The sequence below is a fragment of the Pantherophis guttatus genome, chromosome 15 (assembly GCF_059756535.1).
Source record: "Pantherophis guttatus breed Tessera chromosome 15, ASM5975653v1, whole genome shotgun sequence".
Lineage (NCBI taxonomy): Eukaryota > Metazoa > Chordata > Lepidosauria > Squamata > Colubridae > Pantherophis > Pantherophis guttatus.
Window position 1 is genome coordinate 10634579 of NC_142077.1, and position 22148 is coordinate 10656726.

Genomic DNA, 22148 nt, shown 5'->3' on the forward strand with positions numbered 1-22148 from the left:
TCCGTGGAGCGGAACGATAGCGAAAGGCAGCTCCACCTCGGCTCATCAGCAAGTGCCGATCGGGCTGCGGGAAGCCGCTTCCTGCAGACTTGGGTCACCCAAAGTCATGCCAGGGCCAGGCTGCCCAAGACGCAGGATTACTAATCCGGTGTGGCTGCACGCCTATTTATGCTGCCCTTGTTTAGGGTGTGAAAGAGCTCCTAGCTGGACGAGATCTGCTTTTTTTTTTTAAGGGAAGGGGGGACCTCTGGAAAAGAGGCCCAATCCAAGCATGCGGGGGAACGAAATCAAGGGCGCCACCAACCCATCTCAGTGGATGAGCCGAAGATGGGGTGACACAAGGAAAATTTCACTTTGGCACCAGGGAAAAAAATGATGCGGCGGAGTGTCTTCCCGCTCCCGGAAGATTTAACGCTTTCCTCCTCTTGAGGAAGAAACACATGCGGAAAGGTGGAATTCAGCCGGTTCGGACAAACCAATTCGGGCAAACCAATAGTGGAAATTGTGGGTGGCCTGCCCACCCGCTCCAGCTCTATGCCGTCCTATTTAGGCACGTTTTTGAATCTGGCCGTGTGCGCATAAGGCGCAGACGACAGCAAAGCGTATGCACAAAAGACTGGCCGCATGTGCACGCGCTCACATTTTTGGTGCTGGGCGAACCGGTAGGTAAATTATGTCAATCCCACCTCTGGACACTAGGAAGTGGAGAGAAGAGGCAACTCAAAAACCAGCCTTGTCAGGGGACAACTTTCCGCAAGGAGGCAGGATCCAGACGAAGGGAAGATTCGGAGAGTCCTCCAACCGCTAAATTTTCCGTGCCAGGCACTGACGCAGACACACACCGGGGCCAGGCGTGTCTTTCCTTCCGACTGTATTTAACTTATTTATTGACCGATAAAATGATCACACACATAGAAGCAGAAAAAAAAAAAAAATTGACCAGGCTTGGGTTCCATGAGTCCGTTGCACATTCCGGCTTGGAGAGAGGCGAGGTGGAAGGCCGCCGAGAAGCAAAGACCAAGGGGGCCCGGAAGAAAATCAGCCCAAATCTATATCACTCCGGAATGGGGTTCGAGGAGGAGGAGAAGGAAGGAAGGAAGAAGCCGAGGAACGGGTGGGTGAGGAAAAAGTGACGGCAACGTTCCTTGAGAAGGGAGGGAGGAGGGAGGCAGAAAATGGGGGGAAGGAAACGGGAGTCCAACAGTCTCTCTTCGGGGGCCGCTCAGGGAAGAGAGTTGAAGAGATCTTTGAGGAAGCCGTCGGGGTCGCAGATTTCGGATAACAATCCTGAAATAAAGTGGGATAAGTCAGAGCCGGCTGTGCATGCAGCACCGACACGCCCCAACGCTGGTCTCCGGAAGAGGGCGGATGGCAAGCAGAACGATGCCAAGCACTCACCAGCCACGTCCAGGAATTCTGAGAAGGTCTCCGCGGGCATGAACTCCTCCTGGAAGGACTTGAGGGCTCTGTCGGCCGCCTCGTAGATGGGCATGTCGTTCTGGCGGATGTACTCGGCCAGAGAGTAGGACCAGCCCCCCTCTGTGTTGCTCGTAGGCACCTTCTGTAGGGGGAGAGGAAGCAGGAAAGACGCTGGCACTTGGGGGAGTAAGGGAGGGAAGGAAGAAAAAGAGGGAGGGGGGAAGGAAGGAAGATATGAGGGAAAAGAGGAAGGAGGAAGGAATAGGTGGAAAGAAAGGAAAGAGAAAGAAAGAGAAGGGAAATAGGGAGGGAAGAGAATGAAAGAAAAAAGAGGGAGGGAGGGAGGGAGGGAGGGAGGGAGGGAGGGAGAGAGAGAGAGAGAGAGAGAGAAAGAAAGAAAGAAAGAAAGAAAGAAAGAAAGAAAGAAAGAAAGAAAGAAAGAAAGAAAGAAAGAAAGAAAGAAAGAAAGAAAGAAAGAAAGAAAAGATATGAGGGAAAAGAGGAAGGAAAGAAGGAAGGAAGGAAGATGTCATGAGAGAAAAGAGGAAGGAAGGAAGAAAGGAAGGAAGAAAGATGACATGAAGGAAAAAAGGAAGGGAGGGAGGGAGGGAGGGAGGGAGGGAGGGAGGAAGGGGGAGGGGGGCCAAGACTGAAGCCTAGCTGTCTAACTGTCCCCTGGAGTGGGGGCTAGGATAGACCTGTGGCCTAACCAATCCTTCTTGGGGTGAATGAAGGGGGTTTAATGGGGCTCTCCTGGGCTCCCCTTTTCAGCTTGGTAGATAGTTGGAGCGTGGATCTCCACCTGGAAGCTTTGACCCCGTCCCAAAGAGGCTGTAGAGACCAGACCGTTCACGGCCACACCATCGTAGGTGTGGTGCCCTGCGCCCTGATTCTTGGCAGCTCACGCGCTCGCCCCTCGGCCACCCCGATGCAAGGGAAGCACTTACTCTGAACATGTTGTAAATGAGATCAACCAGGGCCCAGAAGAGGAGGCTGGAGCGATAGGCCGCGTAGTCCTTCACGGCTTTGTCCGTTAGCCTGTTAGGAAGGGAGGGAGAGAGAGAGAGGCCATCAGGTCCCTTGGGTGGGTGGGTAGATTAATTCCAGCCGGTGAACCATCCAGCAGTAAGGGCGAGGAGGAGACCACTGAGAGGGGAAATGCACACAGCGACCCAGCAGGGGGCTGGAAACACACAGGCAGCCTGGAGCTCCCCCTACCCACCCACCCACCCCGTTTCCTGCACCAACTGATTTATACCCCAAGCCTCCAACCTGGCCTGTTTTCTGACCACTTGCAGCCCTTTTTTTTTTTGTAATGCCAGAAAACAGGAAGTCCTTTTTCTCAAAGGTAGGTGTATATGTGTGTGTGTGTTTGTGTGTGTGTGTGTGTGTGTGTGTGTGTGTGTGTGTGTGAGAAGCCCTGGCATGCTGAGCCGAGGGTCACTTCCACGGCCCATCCCTGAGTGTGGGGGGGTATTTCCTCCCTCCCTCCCCCTGGGAAGCAGATGGCAAAAGGGGGATCGACACCTCCCAGGCCTACAGTGGAGCCTGTTGCAAAGGGCCCCTGGCACCTGAGCTCCCCTCCTTCTCTTAAGTAAAAGCTGGGGGTGGGATTTCAGGTCAGGAGCCTCCCTGGAAGGCAGTCTGTATAGATTCTCTCAGTCTTCCAAGGTCACAGTTGTCCCAAAGTGCTTTTTCAGTGAGGCAACTCAGTGGTAGGATTCAGCCGGTTCGGGAAAACCGGTTGTTAAATTGCTGCCTGGCCCCACCCCTCCCCTCCCCTTCCAGGAGTCCCCTTGCGCCCCATTTTGGTTCCAAGGTAAGCGCAGGGAGGCCTACTAGGCCCAAAATGGGGTGTGAGGTGGGTGTGATGCAGCCCCTCCTCGGCGTGTTTTTGCTCCCAGGAGGCTGCAGGGAGGCTTACTAGGCCCAAAATGGGGCACAGGAGTGTGTGCCCCCCTCCCCCCCCCGGCAGCCCATTTTTGCTCCCAGGAGGCTGCAGGGATGCCTACTAGGCCCAAAACGGGGCACAGGGGTGTGTGCCCCCCTGGCAGCCCATTTTTGCTCCCAGGAGGCTGCAGGGAGGCTTACTAGGCCCAAAACGGGGCACAGGGGTGTGTGCCCCCCTCCCCCCCCGGCAGCCCATTTTTGCTCCCAGGAGGCTGCAGGGAGGCCTATTAGGCCCAAAACACAACAGGAGGGTGCCTACCCCCCGCAGCCCATTTTTGCTCCCAGGAGGAGGCCGAGTGCTGCCTGTCACACCCCATGGCCACGCCCACCATGGCCACGCCCACCCACCCAGTCATTAGGGCAGAGAACCAGTTGTTAAATTATTTGAATCCCACCACCGAGGCAACTGGACCGTTAGGTAACCCTGAGGACACAGATAAACCTCCAAGTGGCCTCAAGGACTCTCTAAAAAGGATGCAAACGACCAGCTGTCTGCAAGGAGTATCAATCCTTCCCTTCCCCACCATCCAGTCAGAGCTGAAGAAGCTTCTTGGAGGAGGAGCGAAACGTCTTCAAAAAGAAAAAACCAGAAAGTCCAGTTGCCTCCTGAAAAAAAACCACTTTTGGGACTCTGGAGGGCAGAAAACCAGTCACCCCTGACCTCAGAACAGCCCCCCACCCCAGTAGATGTGAAAGGCAGACAGCCAACGCTGGCAACAGCTGGAAGAGAAGGGAGCTGTGACCCCAAATCCAGCCTTCATCAGGTTAACTCTAAAATTGAGTCGGAGAAGATTTGGCTCTACTGGACAGGCCAAGGGAGAAGGGCACCTCCCAGGATCACGGGGCATCCTCGACTTACGACCATTCGTTTAAAGTTGCGACGGCCCTGGGAAAAAAGAGGGACTTCCAAGCAGCCCTCGCTTTTGTGACCATTTTTAAGCAGTCATAAATCGAGGAGGACCTGCCACGTCCGCCCAGCCGTGTCTCGTCGTGTGCTTACTTGCTGGCTCCTGCCGGGGACACCGTCCGGGCATGGGAGATGACCAGCAGACGCTTCAGGATGTCGATGTGCACCGCCTTCCACCGCTCGGGGGGCAGGATGTGAAGCGCCAAGACGGTGTAGTAATGGGGGCCGTCCACCTCAAAGGCTCCCTCCACCCACTTCTCCTTCGGCTGTTCCAGGAAGCTCTGCAGGTTCTTCTCCTCTCGAGAGGTCGCCCGCGTCCTGCAGAGGAAGGAAGCAGAGGTTGTCGGGAGGGGAAGGACTTGGATCAGAGAAGTCCTTCCCCACCCCAGCCCGCAGATCGCGAGGCCTCATCTGGCCGAAGAGGTTGTAGAAAAAATGGTTTTAAAAGTTAAAAAAAAAAAAAAAGTTGGCCACGCCCACTCACTCACATTAACCCCCCCCCCACAAGCCACGCCCACAGAACCAGTAGTAACAAATTTTACGTTTCACCACTGGGATCATCTGATTTAAAAAGAAATGATTTGGGCAAGGGGAGGCTTCCAGGGTAAGGGGCCAAGGTCTGTCCTGCTGCCCAGAGCCTGGCAAACAAGATTTGGGCACCACCCACAGAGCTAGGCAGTGAAGGCAGTGGAGGACGGAAGCAAGCAAACCGTCTGCGGACAACGTGCTCAGCCATTAAACTGCTGACTGCCGCCTCCTCCTCCTCCTCCTCCGGTCCGATCCTTCCAACCTAGGCTAAAAGCACAACGAAGGATCCGGGGGATACTGACGTGTTGAGGACGTAAAGCACTGTGTGAATGATGTAGGGGATCAGGTGAATGTTGCTCTCCCGCCCGCCGCCGCCCGTGTCCACGCTGAACGACTGTTCCGTGGCGAACCGGAGGAAGAGCAGCTTGGTGTCGTGCACGTTGAGCTGGTAGGTGGGCTCCCGCTGCCCCGTACACTCCTGGAGGTAAGTGTTGTGCCTGCCAAGGGAGAACCACAGGTGGATTAGATGCCCCCGGGCTCCCCGAGCCTTAAGGGCTGCCATTTGGAATCGATTCCGTGGGAAAACAAGGTTAAGGAGGGACAAGCCACGAAAACAGACAAGCACGTACGACTATTTTTGGCAAGGGGGACACCTCACGAGACACACAAGGGCTTCCTCCTCCTCCTCCTCCTCCCAGGTGGGAAGATGCCCCTTGCCAGACGCCGCAGGGGTTCCAGGAAAGGGCGCCTTTCCAACTCACCTTGCCAAGCAGGTGGCAAAGGCAGATTCCGGGACGTGCGGCCCCCAGACTGGCAGGAGGCCGTTGCATTTGGTGTTGGCGTTCTGCAGGGCGGCGCTCTCCCACTCCTCGCGGCCCCGCGCCAACCTGCCAGGGCGAAGGAAACTCACGTCCGTCAGGGGCATTGAGCTCTGCCAACCCACCCACCCCTTCCCACGGAGCCCCTACCCCAAAGACCTGCTCCCGCAGGTCTTCACAGATAACTCCTCTGCCCCCAGTTAGCTAACCGGCTCCTTCTGATTTATGTGGGCTTCCTCACACCGATCCAGGCCTGGCTGAATGCCAAGGCTGCTGCCAACCGGGCTTCCTTACCTGACCGCGGCCAGGTGGCAATCGTAGTGGACGATGTTGAAGTGGGAGACGGTGCTGTAGCCCTGTTGCTTCCGAGGCTTGTTCTCAAACTCCTCCAGGGCTACCCGCTTGGTGAAGGTGTAAATGCCCAGGACCTTGGTGGGCTGAGGCAGGAAAGAGCAGATAGGGTGAGTTGCAGTGGTGGAATTCAGCTGGTTCGGGCCAACCGGCAGTTAAATTGCTTGCTGGCCTCGCCCCTTCCTGCCCTGCCTCTTCCAGGAGGCTCCACATGCCCCATTTTGTTTCCCAGGTAAGTGTAGGTAGCCCTCCTAGCCCCAAAACGGGGCGCGGGGGCGAGGCAGCGCGTCCCCCCCACGGCCTGTTTTTGCTCCCAGGGGAGTGCTGCCTGTCACAGCCCTGGCCATGCCCACCAAGCCACACCCACAGAACCGGTAATAAACATTTTTGACTCCCACCACTGGCGAGCTGCCTCCGAACTCAAAAACGACTGGGGTCGTCCCCCTCCCCTCCCCAAGGGGACCGTGGGGAAGGTACGGCTCCGGACTCACCTGGAACTTGTAGCCTTCCCGACAGATGCAGCACGTCAAGCCGGGCTCTTCGATCAGCTCCTCCATCTGCTTCAGCAGCGCCGTCTTCGTCACCACCTGACCCTTTTCGTTCGTCTGGTGAGCCAAGCAGAATAGAAGAGGGGCTGCTGAGGAGGAGGAGGAGGAGGAAGGGCCACGGGGTCTGTACTCCCCAAAGGCCTCCTCGCCTCCCGCCACCCCGAGCGAGAGGGGCCCGTTTACCGTCATGCCGAGGGTGCCCAGGGCCTTTTGCCGCATGGCCATGGCCATCCGCTTCTTCTCTGCCCGTGTCTCCCTGCGGGCCGCGTCGATTTTCTTGTTGACGTCCGGGTGCTCCCGCAGAGCTTCCAGGAGGTTCTCGGCCAGAGTCCCGATGCCTTCGTCGCTGGAGACCTGCTCCAGCTTGTGCAAGTTGGAGATCGAATCGGTCCCAATCAGAGCCTGTGGGGCAGGGAGGGAGGGGGGGAGAGATAGGTTTTCAGCTCGAGGGCCAACAGACCAGACCGATGTCAGATATAGGATGAAGGGACGATTCGCCCCGTCGTTTTCCTTTAAACCTTTCACTACCAAGGATCCTCGAGTGCAGCACAGTCACAGGACTACAATGTCCACCCTACCTAACTGACAAAGTCTTCTGGGGGAGTGAAGGCCCTTTGCCCTCCACCAGGCACAGCTGGGAGGATAAATATCGAGGGCCAGCATTGAACTCAGGAGGACAGAGCGCAAGCCAGGGGAGCATCAGGTGCTCAGGCATCGTCCCTGCCAAAGGCAGGCTCTATAATGGGGGTCCCCCATCCCCAGTCTGTGAACTGGCCCTGGTCCACGGCATGCCAGCAACTGTGAAGTCCCATCCAGGGAATGCAGGCAGCATGCAAAATCACGCCCCTTTCTCCGTGGAACTGATCCCAGGTGGCCAAAAGGTTGGGGGCCGCTGCTCTGTAACAGTTCCTGTTTCTCACAGTGAAACAGGGGAGGGAGGAGGAGGACATGGAGGGAGGAGGAGGAGAGGAGAGGTGGAGGGAGGAGGAGGACATGGAGGAAGGAGATGTGGATGGAGGAGGAGGAGGAGAGGAGAGGCGGAGGGATGAGGACGACATGGAGGGAGGAGGAGGAAGGAGGGGTGGAGGGAGGAGGAGAGGGGAGGAGGAGGAAGGAGAGGTGGAGGAGGACATGGAGGAAGGAGATGTGGAGGGAGGAGGAGGAGAGGAGAGATGGAGGGAAGAGGAGAGGGAAGGAAGGAGAGTGGAGGGAGGAAGAGAGGAGGTTGAGGGAGGAGGAGGAGGAGAGGTGGAAGGAAGAGGCGGAGAAGGGAGGGAGGGCACCTCACCTGGGTGGCCGGATGCTGGGTGGCGAGTCCTCGGAGCAGCCGCAGGATAAACGGGAGGGCCGGTCGAGACAGAAACTTCTTCCACACATCGGCGTCCAAACTGTTGGAGAGATTGTGGGGGGGAGAGAAGTGGGGAAGAAGAGCAGCCACCGTCAGTGCAGAAGCATCCACGGAGCATCGCTCAGCCATGTCTCTCCTTGGGAGCAATGAAAGCCTCTTCCAAACCTCTCCCCACCCAGAAAAAAAAAAAAAAAAGAGAGAGTTCCCTCGGATACACTGCAGGGCTGGCCTTTAAAATCCAGGCCTCAAGCGAACAACAGTGGCCTTCCGGACTGCCAGACTGCAACTCCCCAACACCGCCTGGCTGGAAAGAGCCTCCGGTGAAGTATTCAAAGTGCCCCTCCCGGCGTGGGAAAAGGGGGCGCTTGGGCTGCCTCACTAGGAACCTGCTCCGTCCTTTTGAGGAGGAAGGGAGACGGCCAGTATGCAGCATGCAAGGAACCGTGGGGCTCAGCCTAGCTAAGGATTCTATCTCACGTTCTCTCCAACCCCCCCCCTCCCAGCGGTTCCTTGGGGAGAGGAGCCACCCCCTGGCCAGGCCCTGTCCCCCCACAGACCCCCCCTCCTGAGCGGGGCTCTCACTTCTTGGCGCTGGGGATATGCTTCTTCATGTAGTCCAAGGCGCCCTGGGTAATCCCTCTCTGCAGGATGAGGTCCTTCAGCAGGTGCCCGTTGCTGTTGTTCTTGATGCCAGCTGCAATTTTGCAGAAACAGTCCAGAAAGACTTTATCGTCGCCGCTGTGTTCTTCGTCGTACCTGAGAGACAGAGAGAGAGGAAAGAAAGGAGGCATCGAGAGGGGCTCGCAAAGACCACCTGAGTCCGTGTTCTGCTTTTTCAGGGCCAGGAAAAGCCACTGGGCGGTTTGAAACGAGAACGAAACTCAAAAAAAATTTCCGTAGCAAGGAAGATAAAAGCAGGAATGGTTAAATGGGCTGTTTTATTCAAAGAGGAAAATACAGTAGTGGCCAAAATTGTGGAAACCTTTTGGGAAAAAATGCATTTTGAGGTTTGATGGCTAATACCACTATTTTTTTTTTATTTTGGAGTTTCAAGATAATCCTATTCCACTGCTGGAACGGCCTGGGAATAGCCCAGACCTTCACCCAATTGAAAATCTAGGGAGCCGACTCAAGAAACTGGTTAGTCAGAAGCAAACCAGCAATAAAACCCAGTTAATAGAAGACGTCATTCAATCTTGGTTTCACATTATAATAGCTGCAGAACTCCATGGGAAGACGTTGTAAGGCCATCATTCATGCTAAAGGTTACCCAGCTAAGGATTAACTGACATGGTGATCATTTTTGTATATCGTGTTTTTCCTAGGATGATTTTTTCTATGTGTTTCACTTTTCTTCTTTATACCGTAACTGCTATTCTAACAGCAAATCCTTCATAAAAGTTATTGCATTACATTCCCGATTAAATTATCTTTCTATTGATATATAATTTTATGGTACTACTCTAAAACAAAGTGGTGTTATTAGCTAGTTTTAGAAAATACACTTTTCCCAAAACGGTTTCCACAATTTTGGCTGCTGCTGTAGATTTTTATTTGGATATCGCTTCTGGAATTTGTGCTTGGTGAAGAAGAAAAAAAAAATGAAACATTGACCTTGGTTTTGTGGATTAGAAAGATTTGATGCTAATAGGAATGGCTAGTTACCATATTTTTTGGAGTATAAGACGCACTTTTTTCCCTCCTAAAAGTGGCTGAAAATTTGGGTGCGACTTATACTCCGAATGTAACCCCCCCCCGCGCGGTGCCCAAAATGGCTACCCGGAACAGCTGCTGCCTTCTCTGACCCCTTCCGCGCTTTGCCTGCTTTAGTCACTGGAGCTCCCTCCGAGGATCAGCTGTGTTTTTGAAGCTGTTTATCAGCCCCAAGTGATCTTCCGTGCTTTGCCTGCTTTTCTAATTGCTGCTCCCTCCGACAATCAGCTGTGCTTTAGAACCCCAACCAGCCCCAACCTCAAAACCAGCGAGCGAACTAATGTGCTGGGACTAGCCAGATGAATACCAGGTAGGCAGAATTCCCCCCCCCTTTTCCTCCCCAAAAACTAAGGTGCGTCTTATACTCCGAGAAATACGGTATATATTCATGTGCGAAAGCAAAAAGTCGAGGTTGGAGTGTGTCCATCTTGTACTGCGCTAAGAAGAGTCGGAAGTCAATGCCCCCTTTTCTTTCTTTTTTTCTCTTCCCCCTTGTATCTCACGCCCCCTTTTCCCCCCTTCCTTTCCTTCCCTTCCTTTCCTCTATTTTTCTCTCTCATCTCTCATCTCCTGATATGGAGATGTAAAATATAAAATGATATATTTTATATCATAAAAATAAAAACGACAAATTAAAAGAGAACGAAACTCAAAAGGAGGAAGCCGTTTTCGTTCGCCGTCTCCTTGCGCAGGAGAGAAACCGGGCCAAAACCCACACGCCCGGCTCCGTTTGTGCAACGTGGGAAGGTCACGCGTTCCTGCTTGTGTGCACGCACACGCCCAAACCCAAGTGTACTTAGAAGAAGACTGAGAACGGCCCCGGGCGCCGTCCTTTGTCCGTACTTGTCGAAGCTGCAGTAGGGCTTGAAACGGTCCACCAGGATCTCCATCTTCTCCGTCTCCCCGAAGGACAGGTAAGGGATGATGCGCAGGAGGCCCTGGAGCACGCTGGGGTTGGAGCGGACAAACGTACTGTTGATCTGATCCAGTAGCATCACCAGCTGGTCCTTGTCGCCCGTCAGGATCAGGTTGCCCTGCGGAGAGAATCGCCCACCCGCTTGAGAGGCAAGTGGAGGCCCCTTGGGACACCAGCCTGGCTTCCTTCCTGCCGGCCTGCCTGCGAGGACTGTTGTCAACCCAGAAGATGACCGCACCGAGGCCATTTTTTAAGCTTCAGTGTTGCCACAATGAGGGATCAGGATGGGGGAACAAAGATAACTGGGGTTCTATAGCCGAAACAAAAGACTTTCTCCTGGGAACCAAGGACATTCCCACAGGTGGCGGGAGAGAGAAAAGTGCAGAGGTGGGCTGTTGGGGGTTCATAGGGGTTCGGGAGAACCTCTAGCTAAGATTCTGTGCAGTTCGGAGAACCCCCACATCCCACTCCTGGATGGCCCCGCCACTCCTGCCCCACCCCTCCCAGGAGTCCCCACGCGGCCCGTTTTGGATGCAAGTAAGTGCAGGGCGGAGGCTCGGGGAGGGTGAAAAATGGGCATACTGAAAGTTCGGGAAGGCCTGAAACGGGCCCGTTTCCGGCCTCCAGAGCCCTCCAACCTTGCACCAACCTTGTCCTCACTCAGCGGCTCTGCGTTGGACTCGTCCAGGATAATCTCCATGATGCTGAGGACTTGTTCTGCCACCGCCGCTCCTCCGCTGTCCTTGCTTTCCTGCTCGGCCACCAAAGCCTACAAAGAGGACGCAAACGAGAGCGTTGGAGTTGGAGAGTTCAGACACCGCTTCCTTGCCCCCAAGCAGGGAAGGCGAAAGAGAGAGGGAGAGAAAGAGTACCCGCCAGGCGGTGGGAACGTGGCCGCTTACCAAGTTCAGCGTCCCCAGCATGACGTTGAGCGTGTTCATCTCCAACTTCACCAGCTGCTGGCGGTTGACCTTCACTTTGACGCAGTAGCTGAAGAGCTTCAGCAGGACCTGCGGGAGGAAGAGGTGGTCCAAGATTTCAGCAGCAGTTTTCACCCAAGCAACGTTTGGTCGTGTTGAAAGCCCCACGGACCAGGAGCCTCTCAAAGGAAAGAGAAGCAGGCAATTGTCCTAAAGATAGCCACCTGATGGCCAGAATTTCCTCTCACTGCTTGGAAAAAATTCCACTTAATTTTTAACCACAGCCGTGTCAAACTCAAGGCCCTTAGATCTGGCCCACGGGGCCGGCCTGGAAACAGCAAAGGACTGGCCCGCGATGCCTCTGCCACCAAAAACGGAGTTGGGGAGGGCTGCGCGCATGCACCCCCCCTCCGCCCCATTTTCGGTGGCAGAGGGCTATCAAAACAAACTAAAAACAAAACAAAAGGAGAAATGTTTCCCCTTTTGCATTTGAGCACGGAAGAAGGCACAGGAAAGGAGAAACGGAAAGAGGAAGAAAAAGAAGAGAAGATGGGAAGAGAGCAAGGAAGGAAAAATAAGGAAAGAGGGGAAGGAAGAAGGAAGGAGAATGAAGAGGGAAGGAGGGAGGGAGGGAGGGAGGGAGGGAGGGAGGAAGGAAGGAAGGAAGGAAGGAAGGAAGGAAGGAAGGAAGGAAGGAAGGAAGGAAGGAAGGAAGATTATAATGAGTGTGAGGGAGGGAAATCCTGCCTTGGCCATCACAGGTGCCCCCGAAATGAGTCCCATGTCACGCCCACCATGACCATGCCCCCTTCCAAGGTCAAACACAACCCTGATGCAGCCCTCAATGAAATCGAGTTTGACACCCCTGCTTTGATGTCATCAATGAGGACCTCGTTGGTTCATCTAACTCTCTGGGGTTGGTAAAAGTCGAAGGATTCAGGCAAGATTTCCTCTAGCCGTGACCAGGAGCTGCAAGGGACTCTGCTATTGGCTGCCTGCCTCTGTGCCTCTTGGCTGGATTCAGTCTTTTGATACTGGAGTCATTTCGTGGACCGACGTTGACCAAATGAGAAGGAAGTACACCTTTGCTGGAGGTATAACTGAAAGATTTTCTTCTTTCTTTCTTTCTTTCTTTCTTTCTTTCTTTCTTTCTTTCTTTCTTTCTTTCTTTCTTTCTTTCTTTCTTTCTTTCTTTCTTTCTTTCTTTCTTTTTCCTTCCTTCCTTCCTTCCTTCCTTCCTTTCCTTCCTCCCTCCAACCCACCCACCATTGGAAGAAACTGATGGCCTTTTTCACACAACCATCCCGCTAGCAAAGGACTTCCAACAGGAAGGGGAAGTGGGGGGGAACACGCGGCTCACCGTCAGCAGATGCCGGCCTTGTTTGAAGTCTTTGATCCCGGTCAAGCGGTTCAGCATGCAGCCCAGACCGCCGCATTGCGCCATGACTCCCGCCATCTTGTACACCTCTTCCTCGTCCTCCTCTTCATCTGGGGAGGGGGGGGAAGAAAACGAGGCTTTCAGGAGAGGAACAACAGCATCAACAAGGCTTGGAGAAAAAATCTCTGCTACTTTTCCTGGGGTGGGGTGGGGGGCAGGCACAACTTTTCAATTTCACAACATATACCGTGTTTTCCTGAAAATAAGACCCCATCTTATATTTTTTTGAACCCTGAAATAAGCGCTTGGCCTTATTGCCATGCCCTCAAAAGCCCAATTGGGCTTATTATCAGGGGGTGTCTTATTTTGGGGAAAACAAGCGAGCTCAGAGAGCACCACGGACCCCATAGTCGTCGTCGTCATCCTCCTCTTCTCCACACACCCCACTTCCATGCCCTTCATCTCCTCCTCCTTTCTTTCTCTTCCTCCTTCACTTCTGCGTCTTTCATTTCCTCCTCCTCCTCCTCTCCACAAACCCCAATCCCTACTAGCACTGATGTTGTGGCCCGTCAGCGGCCTGTGCACTTAGTAGCTGATTCCGACAGTGAGGAGGCTGGTGTGATGCTGCGCCAGCAACCTGTGCAGCTGGCACTCGAGTCGGACAATGAGGAGGCTGGAGAAGATGTGGTGCCAGAGGCGGGGATTCAGCCAGGGCCTTCAGAACCTCCAGAAGCTCCCATAAGTGCAGAGGACGAAGAGGAGGAGCTGTTGTGGCTCCGTTGCCTGAGCCTGGGCTATCGACAGATGCAGACTCTGAGAGTGAGGGAGAGGAGTTGGCAAGGTCTCCCTCCCCAGGACCCTCCTCTCTGGCAATGCCTCCAGAGGACACCGAAGGCCAAGAGATAGGCCCAGAGCCAAGCACGTCCCCGCAGCCACAGGTGGACAGCGACGAAGGAGATAAGTGCTGGCTGGATCCTCGACAGCGGCGCAGGGAGAAGCGTGCGCAGCAGAGGGGAAGGCGTGCCAGAGATTAGCTGAGTCACTGGATCACACCCCACAGGGTGTAAATGTGGGTGTGGTGGCCTGTTCAGTTTGTGACGAGCAAAAACTAGAAATAATCCATGATCTCTGCGTTACTGGACTTCTGCCTGCCTTGTCGGACTGCATTTGGACTAATCCTTGTATTGCTGAAACTTTGCCTGCTTTATCGGAATGCTTGCAATCTAATCTTTGTTTTGTGTGAGAAAAGTCTGAATTGGCACCTAGCCACTGGGTTGCTGCCAGCTTTATCTTCAAAGACTTTGTCGTGTGGCTTATTAACTCCGGGCCGTCTGTGGGGGTGCGTGTGTGGGACGGGGACAGAACAGGAGCCTCTTCTCGATGCACAGGTGCGCAGAGCTGCCAAAAGGTAGGAGTGGCTCCTCAGGAGGAGATCTCCTCGAGAGTAAGGCTTGGGGCTAATTGGCCACTCCCTTAGCCTATTTAAGGAAGAACGCCGACTGAAGCAATTTGCAGGGAACAACTTCGTTCTCTCTCCTTCGCGTCTTGATCTTAGTGCTCTTATCAGTTTCCTGCAAATTGCTTCTGGGCTTTCTGCCAACCATAGTAAGATTACAATTATTTATTCTTTGGATTCTTGTAAGCTGTTAAGAAAGTTAATTAACAGCCTTCGTTTGAAAAAAAAAAACTGATTTAATTTAGTAAACTAAGGTTTGTACAGACTTTATGTGTGCTGCGTTCTTTGGGGTCCGTAGCTGGGGCAGAACAACTGATGATGCTATTTAGTTAGGGTAATGAAATGTCTGCAAGAAAACAAGCGAGCTCAGAGGGCACCAAGGACCCTACAGTTGTTGTCGTCGTTGTCCTCCTCCTCCTCTTCCTCCTCCTCCTCCCCCTCTCCACAAACCCCCGTCCCTACTAGCATTGATGATGATGCTATCTAATTTGGGTAATGAAACATCTGCAAGAGAAGAAAGAAGCTCAGAGAGCACCAAGGAACCAGTGGTGGCATTCAAATTTGTTTACTACCGGTTCTGTGGGCGTGGCATGGCTTGGTGGGCGTGGCTTGGTGGGCGTGGCTTGGTGGGCGTGGCAGGGGAAGGTTACTGCAAAATCCCCATTTCCTCCCGATCAGCTGGGACTCGGGAGGCAGAGAATAGATGGGGGCGGGGCCAGTCAGAATTTTTACTACCGGTTCTCCGAACTACTCAAAATTTCTGCTACCGGTTCGTCGGAACTGGTCAGAACCTGCTGAATAGCACCTCTGCCAAGGACCCCTCACAGGGGTTTTCCTTCTGACCCAGCATCCTTGGAAGGTAAGGATGTTTAAAACAGCGATGGGCCAACAGACCTGGTGAATGTATTGGCTAAAAATCAATACCAGGCCCTGAAAATAACCTTGCCATCTTTTCAGGGTGGGGGACAAAGCATCGGTTTCACAACTTTGGCTCCGAGCGAGATGGCCAAACTTCTAAACCAGTGTTTTCTCAACCTCAGCAACTTTAGAATATATGGCTGGCTGGGGGATTCTGGGAATCCGAAGTCCACAGATCTTAAAAGTCACTGAAGTGGAGAAACACGGTTCTTAAGCTGGCTCCCATCAGACGCTGGACTCAGCATCCCGTGGCCCCTGGGGAAGGATGGAAGGGCTGTACCTGTAGTGGAATCCAGTGATTCTATGAATTCTTCCGTGGCATCCCCCAACAGGCCCCGCATGCGATAAATTATCCTCATGGGCTCGCCCTGTCAAGGAGAAAAGCGGGAGGATAGACACTTTGGTTAGACAAGTACAGAAGAGGCAGGGAAATTTCCAACGGCTTGAACCATCCTCTAGGCTAGGCTAATCCACTAATGCAGAGTGTTCTGATCTAGGCTACCCCAGCTACACGAAGCCGAGTCCTCGTCCCGATAATTATTTAATATACAGTGAATTCCTCTCCAGCAAAGTCTTTCCTCTCCCACAGTCTTTCAAGATATAGTTCACAATTACTGAACTTTATCAGGCTTGGAGAGTGGCCAGGCCAATATCTTTCAGACGCCGCAATACTTGACAAGAATGCAGGAATGAACTAATTGTCTCCTGCAAACTCCACTCCCCTTTCGCTCCTCTTTTATTCCCTCTGGGAGGGGCCATTCATCGTCCACCTGTGGCTTTATTCCTGAGTCGACCCTTGTTCTTTAGCTGTTCCCTTCGTCTGGCAACTCTGCGCATGCGCACACTGGGAACAGGATCCAGCTGTTCCTCTTCCTTACTGATGTCTGACTCCGAAGGCAGCTGATAACTGGCATACGGCCCTGGACCCCTCTCTGCCTCCGACGCAAAGCCCTCATCAGAGCCTTCCCCAGACTCCAGGACTGGCCCAGGTTCCTCACCAACCTCCTCACTGTCTGAATCTGCTGCCAGGTCCGCTGGCGGGCCACAAAACAGAGTTCCCCAAAGCTTTTGGCTTTGTGGACTGGCGGGAAAGTGGGGGGGAGGGGATGGTTCCACATGTACATGCGTGCACTCAACTCCATTTGCACAAGCGGCAGGTACACGCGAATGGAGCACACACACACCTGCTCTTTGAGCAAGTGGAGAAGTGCGCGCGCTCGCCTGCCACTTCCGCAGCCCGGTTCCAAACAGCTCAAGGGCCAGAGGTGGGCTGTGGCACGGGCGTTGGGGACCCCTGCACTAATGGGCTTCCTCCCATCATGCCGGTGACTTCAGAAACAACACCCCGTCCTTCTTCTTCTTCCCATTAAAGAGCACAGCTCGACACAACTTCAGCGGCAGCAGTGAAGAGGATGTGGCAACCGAGACTGGTTCCTCTCCGTGAAAGCGAGAAGCAGTCTGAGATGCAACTCGCAGCCCCCCACATCCCTACCAATGGCTGAAGAGGCAGCATAGGGAACACATGCCCAAGTGAGGGAACTTCGTATAACCCAGGGGTATCAAACTCGATTTCATTGGGGGCCGCATTAGGGTTCTGTTTGATCTGGGGGGTGGGGTTGGGGGAGCATGGCCAGGGTGGGAGTGGCCAGCTTGACCTCACTCATGTCTGAGGTGCCTGTAAGGCCCTGAATGCTCTACCAGTGCAAACACCCCTCCCGAGCTTCGTCTTTGCTGGCAGAGGGCTGCAGGAGGCCATCTCAGCCGAAAACTGATCACAGAAGGGCCGGGTGTGGCCCACCCGAGCTCCGTTTTTGCTGGCAGGTCCTTCCACGGGTGGGTTCTACTTACCTTTACTACCGGTTCGCAACGGGGCCGTGTGCACAGGCTTGTTTCCCTCATGTTCGCCCTTCCGCGCATGCACAGAAGCTTTTGCACATGCGCAGATCGTCATTTATGACGTCTGGGTGGGTGGGCGGGCGGAGCCTCCCGCCGATTTTACTACCGGTTCTATAGAACCGGACAGAACTGGGTGCAATCCACCACTGGGTCCTTCGCAGTTTCCAGGGCAGCCCCACAGGATGGATCCAGCCCGCCAGACTTGAGTTTGACACCCCTGGTCTAGCCCAAGGAAATGACGCGGGAGGCAACTCAGTGGGGGGACATACAAAACCCTCGGCAAAGTCCGTAGGAAAAAAGGCAGTAAAACCATGGCTTAGGACCTGGTTATCTACGGGACCGCCTACTACCACTAATAGCCTCCCACCGGCCAGTACGCTCCCATAGAGAGGGGCTCCTCCAGGTGTCGTCGGCCAAACAATGTTGGCTGGTGGCCCCTAGGGGGAGAGCCTTCTCTGTGGGGGCACCTATGATCTGGAACGAGCTCCCCCCGGAGATACGGAGGATCCCGGATCTGTGCACCTTCCGTCGCGCGCTTAAGACTTTTTTATTTCATCAAGCTGGCCTGGCCTAAATCTTCTCCCCTTTTTAAATGTAAATTTTAATTTGTTTTAAATTATGGGGTATTTTAAATTCAGCCAAATTATTTAATTCGTTTTTAATCTATTTTAAATTTTTGTATTTATGTGTTTTATCTTGTGGCTGTTCACCGCCCTGAGTCCTTCGGGAGAAGGGTGGTATAGAAATTTAATAAAATAATAATAAATAAATAAAATAAATAAATAAACTAGAACTGGTTGGAGTCCCTAGAAGATCCAGAACTGGCCTTGGACGGAGCCTGGACAGGGCTGAGAGTTAAATCTGGATCTGTCCTCTTTCTTTCTGTTTCACCCAACAGAAACCAACGGTGGCTTCCACGTAGGCAGGTTTGACCCTCAGGAACTAAAGGAAACATACAGACACGTGTGTGTGTCTGTGTGTCTGTGTGTATATGACAGGTTAATTAGATTGGCACCTTCAAAGGAAGGGCGGGGAGGGGGAGAGAAAGGAGAGACATCTCCTACGGATGAGAAGGAAACAGGAGTGGGGATGGCTTGGGGGGTGGGGGGGAGTGGGGGGGAGGTAGGTGGCTGGGAAAAGAAAGTGACAATTTAATAAGCTTTTAATACCCAAACGGGGTATTAGAAAAGTGGCAAAGCCCGGGAAGGCCTCGTTTACAACTTTCCCCACGGAGACAAGGGCGCCTCTTTCAAGTCCAAGGCCCCAGACGCAGAAGGCGAGTTTCCGTTTTAAGATCCTTGAAGTCTGAACGGGGAAGAGGGGGAAAAGAATAGGGGGCGAGGGCAAGGGGGTGCGGGTGCCATTCTGTCGTTGGGAGGAGGAGGAGACTTTGTTGGGGTGGGGGGGAAGAAAGGGGCAAAGCCGGAAGAGCAAAGAGGACCTGTCAAGAAGGCAGCCGCTAAGCCCGGCGCCGAATAAGCCAGCGCTTAATGTCAGAGGAGATTCTGAGCGCGGCTGGGGAAGCCCCAAGGGGAAATGGGGGGGGGATCGATGGCTGGGGCTCTAAAGAAGAAGCAGCAGCAGCAGGGGCCGTGAGGAGAGCTGGTCAAAGGCTGAACCCCAAAGGAGGCAAGGAGAAAAAAAAAAAAAAACATGGGCCTGGATGCAGACTTTTTGGGGGAGTCACTGTTCCTTTCCAGGAAGGTAAGAGGGAGAGAACTGATGGGGGGGGGGGAGAATGGCATCTGGGGTTTGCGGACTGCCGTGCTGTTCTTCCTGGACTTTTGGGCAAGCAGCCGAGAGGCAAAATAGCAGGTAAATTGGAAGGGACCTTGGAGGTCTTCTAGTCCAACCCCCTGATCAAGCAGGAGATCCTATACCATTTCAGACAAACGGCTGTCCAGTCTCTTCTTAAAAACCTCCGGCGATGGGAGCACCCACAACTTCTGGTGGCAACTTCTGTTCCACTGCTTAATCGTCCTTGCTGTTAGGAAGTTTCCCCTTCATTCCAGGTTGCTTCCCTCCTTGATGAGTTTCCGTCCGTTGCGTCTTGTCCTGCCTTCTGGCGCTTTGGAAAATAAGTTGACTCCCCCCCTTTTCTTTGGGGCAGCCCCTCAAATACCGGAAGACTGCTATCATGTCCCCCCCCTGGTCCTTTTCTTTTCTCTAGACTGGCCCAAACCCAAATCCTGCAACCGTTTTTCGTAGGTTTTAATCTCCAAGCTTTTAATCATCTTAAGTTGCTTTCCAAAGCCTCAACGTCCTTTTTTTGTTAAAGCGGTGAACCAAAAGAGGATGCAGAACTCCGGGTGTGGCCTTACTAAGGCTTTACAAAGCGGTACTATCCATCCAATGCTTTTTTTTTTGTTCTGCCTTCAGGTGCTTTGGAGGACAGGTCGGGAAGAGGCTTCTGGGTTGGCTCTCTTTGTCTCCAAATTCTTTAACTTGCCCCACGGGGCAAGGGTTGTTGAAGGCCTTGTTTTAAAACTAACAGCAAGCCCCAAAGTTTTGTTCCTTAGAAAGCAGGAAGCAAATGCTTAATTCCAGCCAAATCTCTTTTATTTACCTGACTGTGAATTACTGTCATTCACAGTCAACAAGGCTTTGGCAAACAGTCTTTCAGAGGAATGTTTATCAACACCGACCATATCTCCCTTGGAACGCTGCCAGAGAGCCAATTTCCAAAGGCAGGTCGAGGCCAAACTTGGCACAGAGTCTATCAAGAGTCACGAACAGAACTTTCCTATCTTGAAATGACCTAATGGAACTAATTGCTTCCTGCAAAAGCCCACGTCCCATTTGCTCTTCTTTTATGTCCTATGGCAGGGGCCAATTATCTCCAAGGTGTGGCCTTACTCCCGAGTCGACCCTGCTTTCTGAGTTGTTCTTGACTTCTGGCAGCTCTGAGCACGCGCACAATGGGAACGGGATCCAGCTGTTCCTCTGCCTCTCTACTGTCAGCCTCTGGAGGCTCCGGAGTCCGCATATCACTCCCCGATGGCCCTGGCCCCATCTCTGCCTCCAACGCAGAGCCCTCGTCCGAGCTTTCCCCAGCCCCCAGGACTGGCCCATGTTCCTCCCCAACTTCCTCACTGTCCATCCAACTCTGCTGCCAGCTCTGCTGGACACCGGCAGGCCACTACAGCTCTGGGGGAGGGGGGAAGTACCCGCTCTCGCCAGCTAGGGGCACTCTGAGATGAAGTTAGCCGCCGTAATTCGGAGGATGGTGCCTAGTATGAACAGAAGAGACTTTTCCAGCAGAAGCCGCCCAGCCTCTGTTCGCACGTACTCATGTCAGTTGAGAATTTTCTGAGTGAACTCCAAAAGCGAGCCAGGATGAGCCTCTTTGTTGGCTGGGTGTTTTGTGTAGACCTCACTCACACAAGGCCCCGTGTGAGCCCAGGGAAAAAAAAGTGTCAATTAATTCTGCAACCAGAATTAAGATAGCCACAGCCCAGCGTAGCCAGCAGCTTTCTACTGTTATTCCAGACAGAAAATATTTTCTTAAGATTTAATGGATTAACTAGGAACGCTTTTAAACAATCGCGTAGTCGTAGTTGTATTTTTTTTTTGGGCTTTGTGTCAAATGTTATATTATTTATAATATATATATATAATCTGCTGAACAAAACTCAGCTCTGGCAACAGGAAGGGCATCCGGCCAATAAAACACTCAGCTCCATCCAGTTGCCCAGACACTGCCCCGCAAGGGATTATGGGGGTCATTAAAAGAGGATTACTTAGAACCATGACATGCTTTTCTCCACCACTAAGGATCCAGTCCTCGGATCGTGGGGAAAAGAGTTGGATTGTAATGTTCAGCGATGGTGCAGATGAAGACATGCACTCGTGAGCAAGTAATCAGGAGCCCCCCCCCAAAAAACACAATGGGCTCTGGGATGCACAGTCAGTAAACGAACTGTTGTAAGTTAAGGACTGCCTGTGTTCTCTCTCTGCTACCTATCTAGAATCCCTTCTCATTCCCATCCATTTACGGGGCTCCGCGATGAAAATGCAGGCTTTTGCTCAAAAAACTGTCACCGCATTCAAAGCCGGGGCCATTTGGAGACACGCGTCTGAATGAATTAATCTCCCGGCTGCTTTCCCGACAAGCATGAGATTCTTTTGAACTCAGATGACAAGGCAGGGTTATTTTAACATATTCATTCCTAGAGGCTTTCTGGGGGATAATACCCAAAGTTTGGCACCGAGAGTTAAAGCAAAGATATCCTTAATCCCCTCCCGAAAATGCTCGGCTACAAAGGTATTTTGAATTTTTGATAGCACACAGGCAACGGGCCTTTTCTCTTTCCCTGGGATAAAATCATCATCTCCGCTATAAAAAAAACCCCGGATACTGTTTATCGCCAGGAAAGGCCGTCTTATCGGCTTCCTAATTTGGGCCCGTAACTCTCTCCTGACATACCTAGATGGGGCCCATCATGCGACGGATGCTCGGGCTAAGCGACGTTAGGCGGATTGCAAGAAACAAAAAAAAAATAAAGTAAAATAAAAAATAGAGAAGAAACAGGAGGCTGAAGGAATTAAAAGACGGAAAAGGGAATCCATCTGAGAGAGGGTTTCAAGGCTGCTCTGCTCAACCGAAGCTTCCCTAAAATGATTTTTTTTCCTTCTTCAATACAGGTGAGAATTCATCAGTAGGAGGTTTGCTAGGCCAGAGGTCCCCAACACGCAGGTCGCGGCCCACCTCCGGGCCTCGAGCCATTTAGAATCAGGCCATGGAAGTGGCAGGTGAGAAGAGCAAGTGAGCACGGAACCAACCCCCTCTTCCTCCCCGCCGATCCGCAAAGCCGAAAAAGGTCGGGGAACTCTGTGCCAGGCTACCAACAGCCTGCCCCAAAGCAGCCAATACAAGAACCAGCACGGCCGTTTGGGGCCAACTCTGACTTGCAGCAAAGCCTGTTTTTTTCCCACACCGAGACTCCCTGTCGACTCTCAAAATTCGATTCTAGCTGAAGCCATATTTTTCTTGGTTCGTTTCTTAGTTATTTGGCGGAGGGGGGGGGGCAGAGGTGGTATTCAGCCGGTTTGCACTGGTTCAGGCGAACCGGTAGTAGCGAC

At 53.0% G+C, this 22148-nt stretch overlaps 1 protein-coding gene across 7 annotated transcripts in view; it reads right to left on the bottom strand.

The window, feature by feature from the left end:
* Nucleotides 1–858: 858 nt before the first annotated feature.
* UBR4 (ubiquitin protein ligase E3 component n-recognin 4) overlaps nucleotides 859–22148 on the bottom strand; it is a 133337-nt gene continuing 112047 nt past the window's right edge. For all 7 annotated transcript variants that reach the window (XM_087879111.1, XM_087879110.1, XM_087879109.1 and 4 more), the window contains 16 exons: nucleotides 15451–15538; nucleotides 12779–12906; nucleotides 11401–11508; nucleotides 11148–11267; nucleotides 10426–10616; nucleotides 8452–8625; nucleotides 7810–7909; nucleotides 6705–6923; nucleotides 6465–6578; nucleotides 5917–6059; nucleotides 5566–5691; nucleotides 5107–5301; nucleotides 4370–4594; nucleotides 2367–2457; nucleotides 1399–1561; nucleotides 859–1287 (listed from right to left, as the gene is read on the bottom strand). In XM_087879111.1, the coding sequence (XP_087735237.1) occupies nucleotides 1223–1287; nucleotides 1399–1561; nucleotides 2367–2457; nucleotides 4370–4594; nucleotides 5107–5301; nucleotides 5566–5691; nucleotides 5917–6059; nucleotides 6465–6578; nucleotides 6705–6923; nucleotides 7810–7909; nucleotides 8452–8625; nucleotides 10426–10616; nucleotides 11148–11267; nucleotides 11401–11508; nucleotides 12779–12906; nucleotides 15451–15538 (2250 nt within the window). In that variant the 3' untranslated portion in view covers nucleotides 859–1222. The remainder of the gene's footprint in view (nucleotides 1288–1398; nucleotides 1562–2366; nucleotides 2458–4369; nucleotides 4595–5106; nucleotides 5302–5565; nucleotides 5692–5916; nucleotides 6060–6464; nucleotides 6579–6704; nucleotides 6924–7809; nucleotides 7910–8451; nucleotides 8626–10425; nucleotides 10617–11147; nucleotides 11268–11400; nucleotides 11509–12778; nucleotides 12907–15450; nucleotides 15539–22148) is intronic.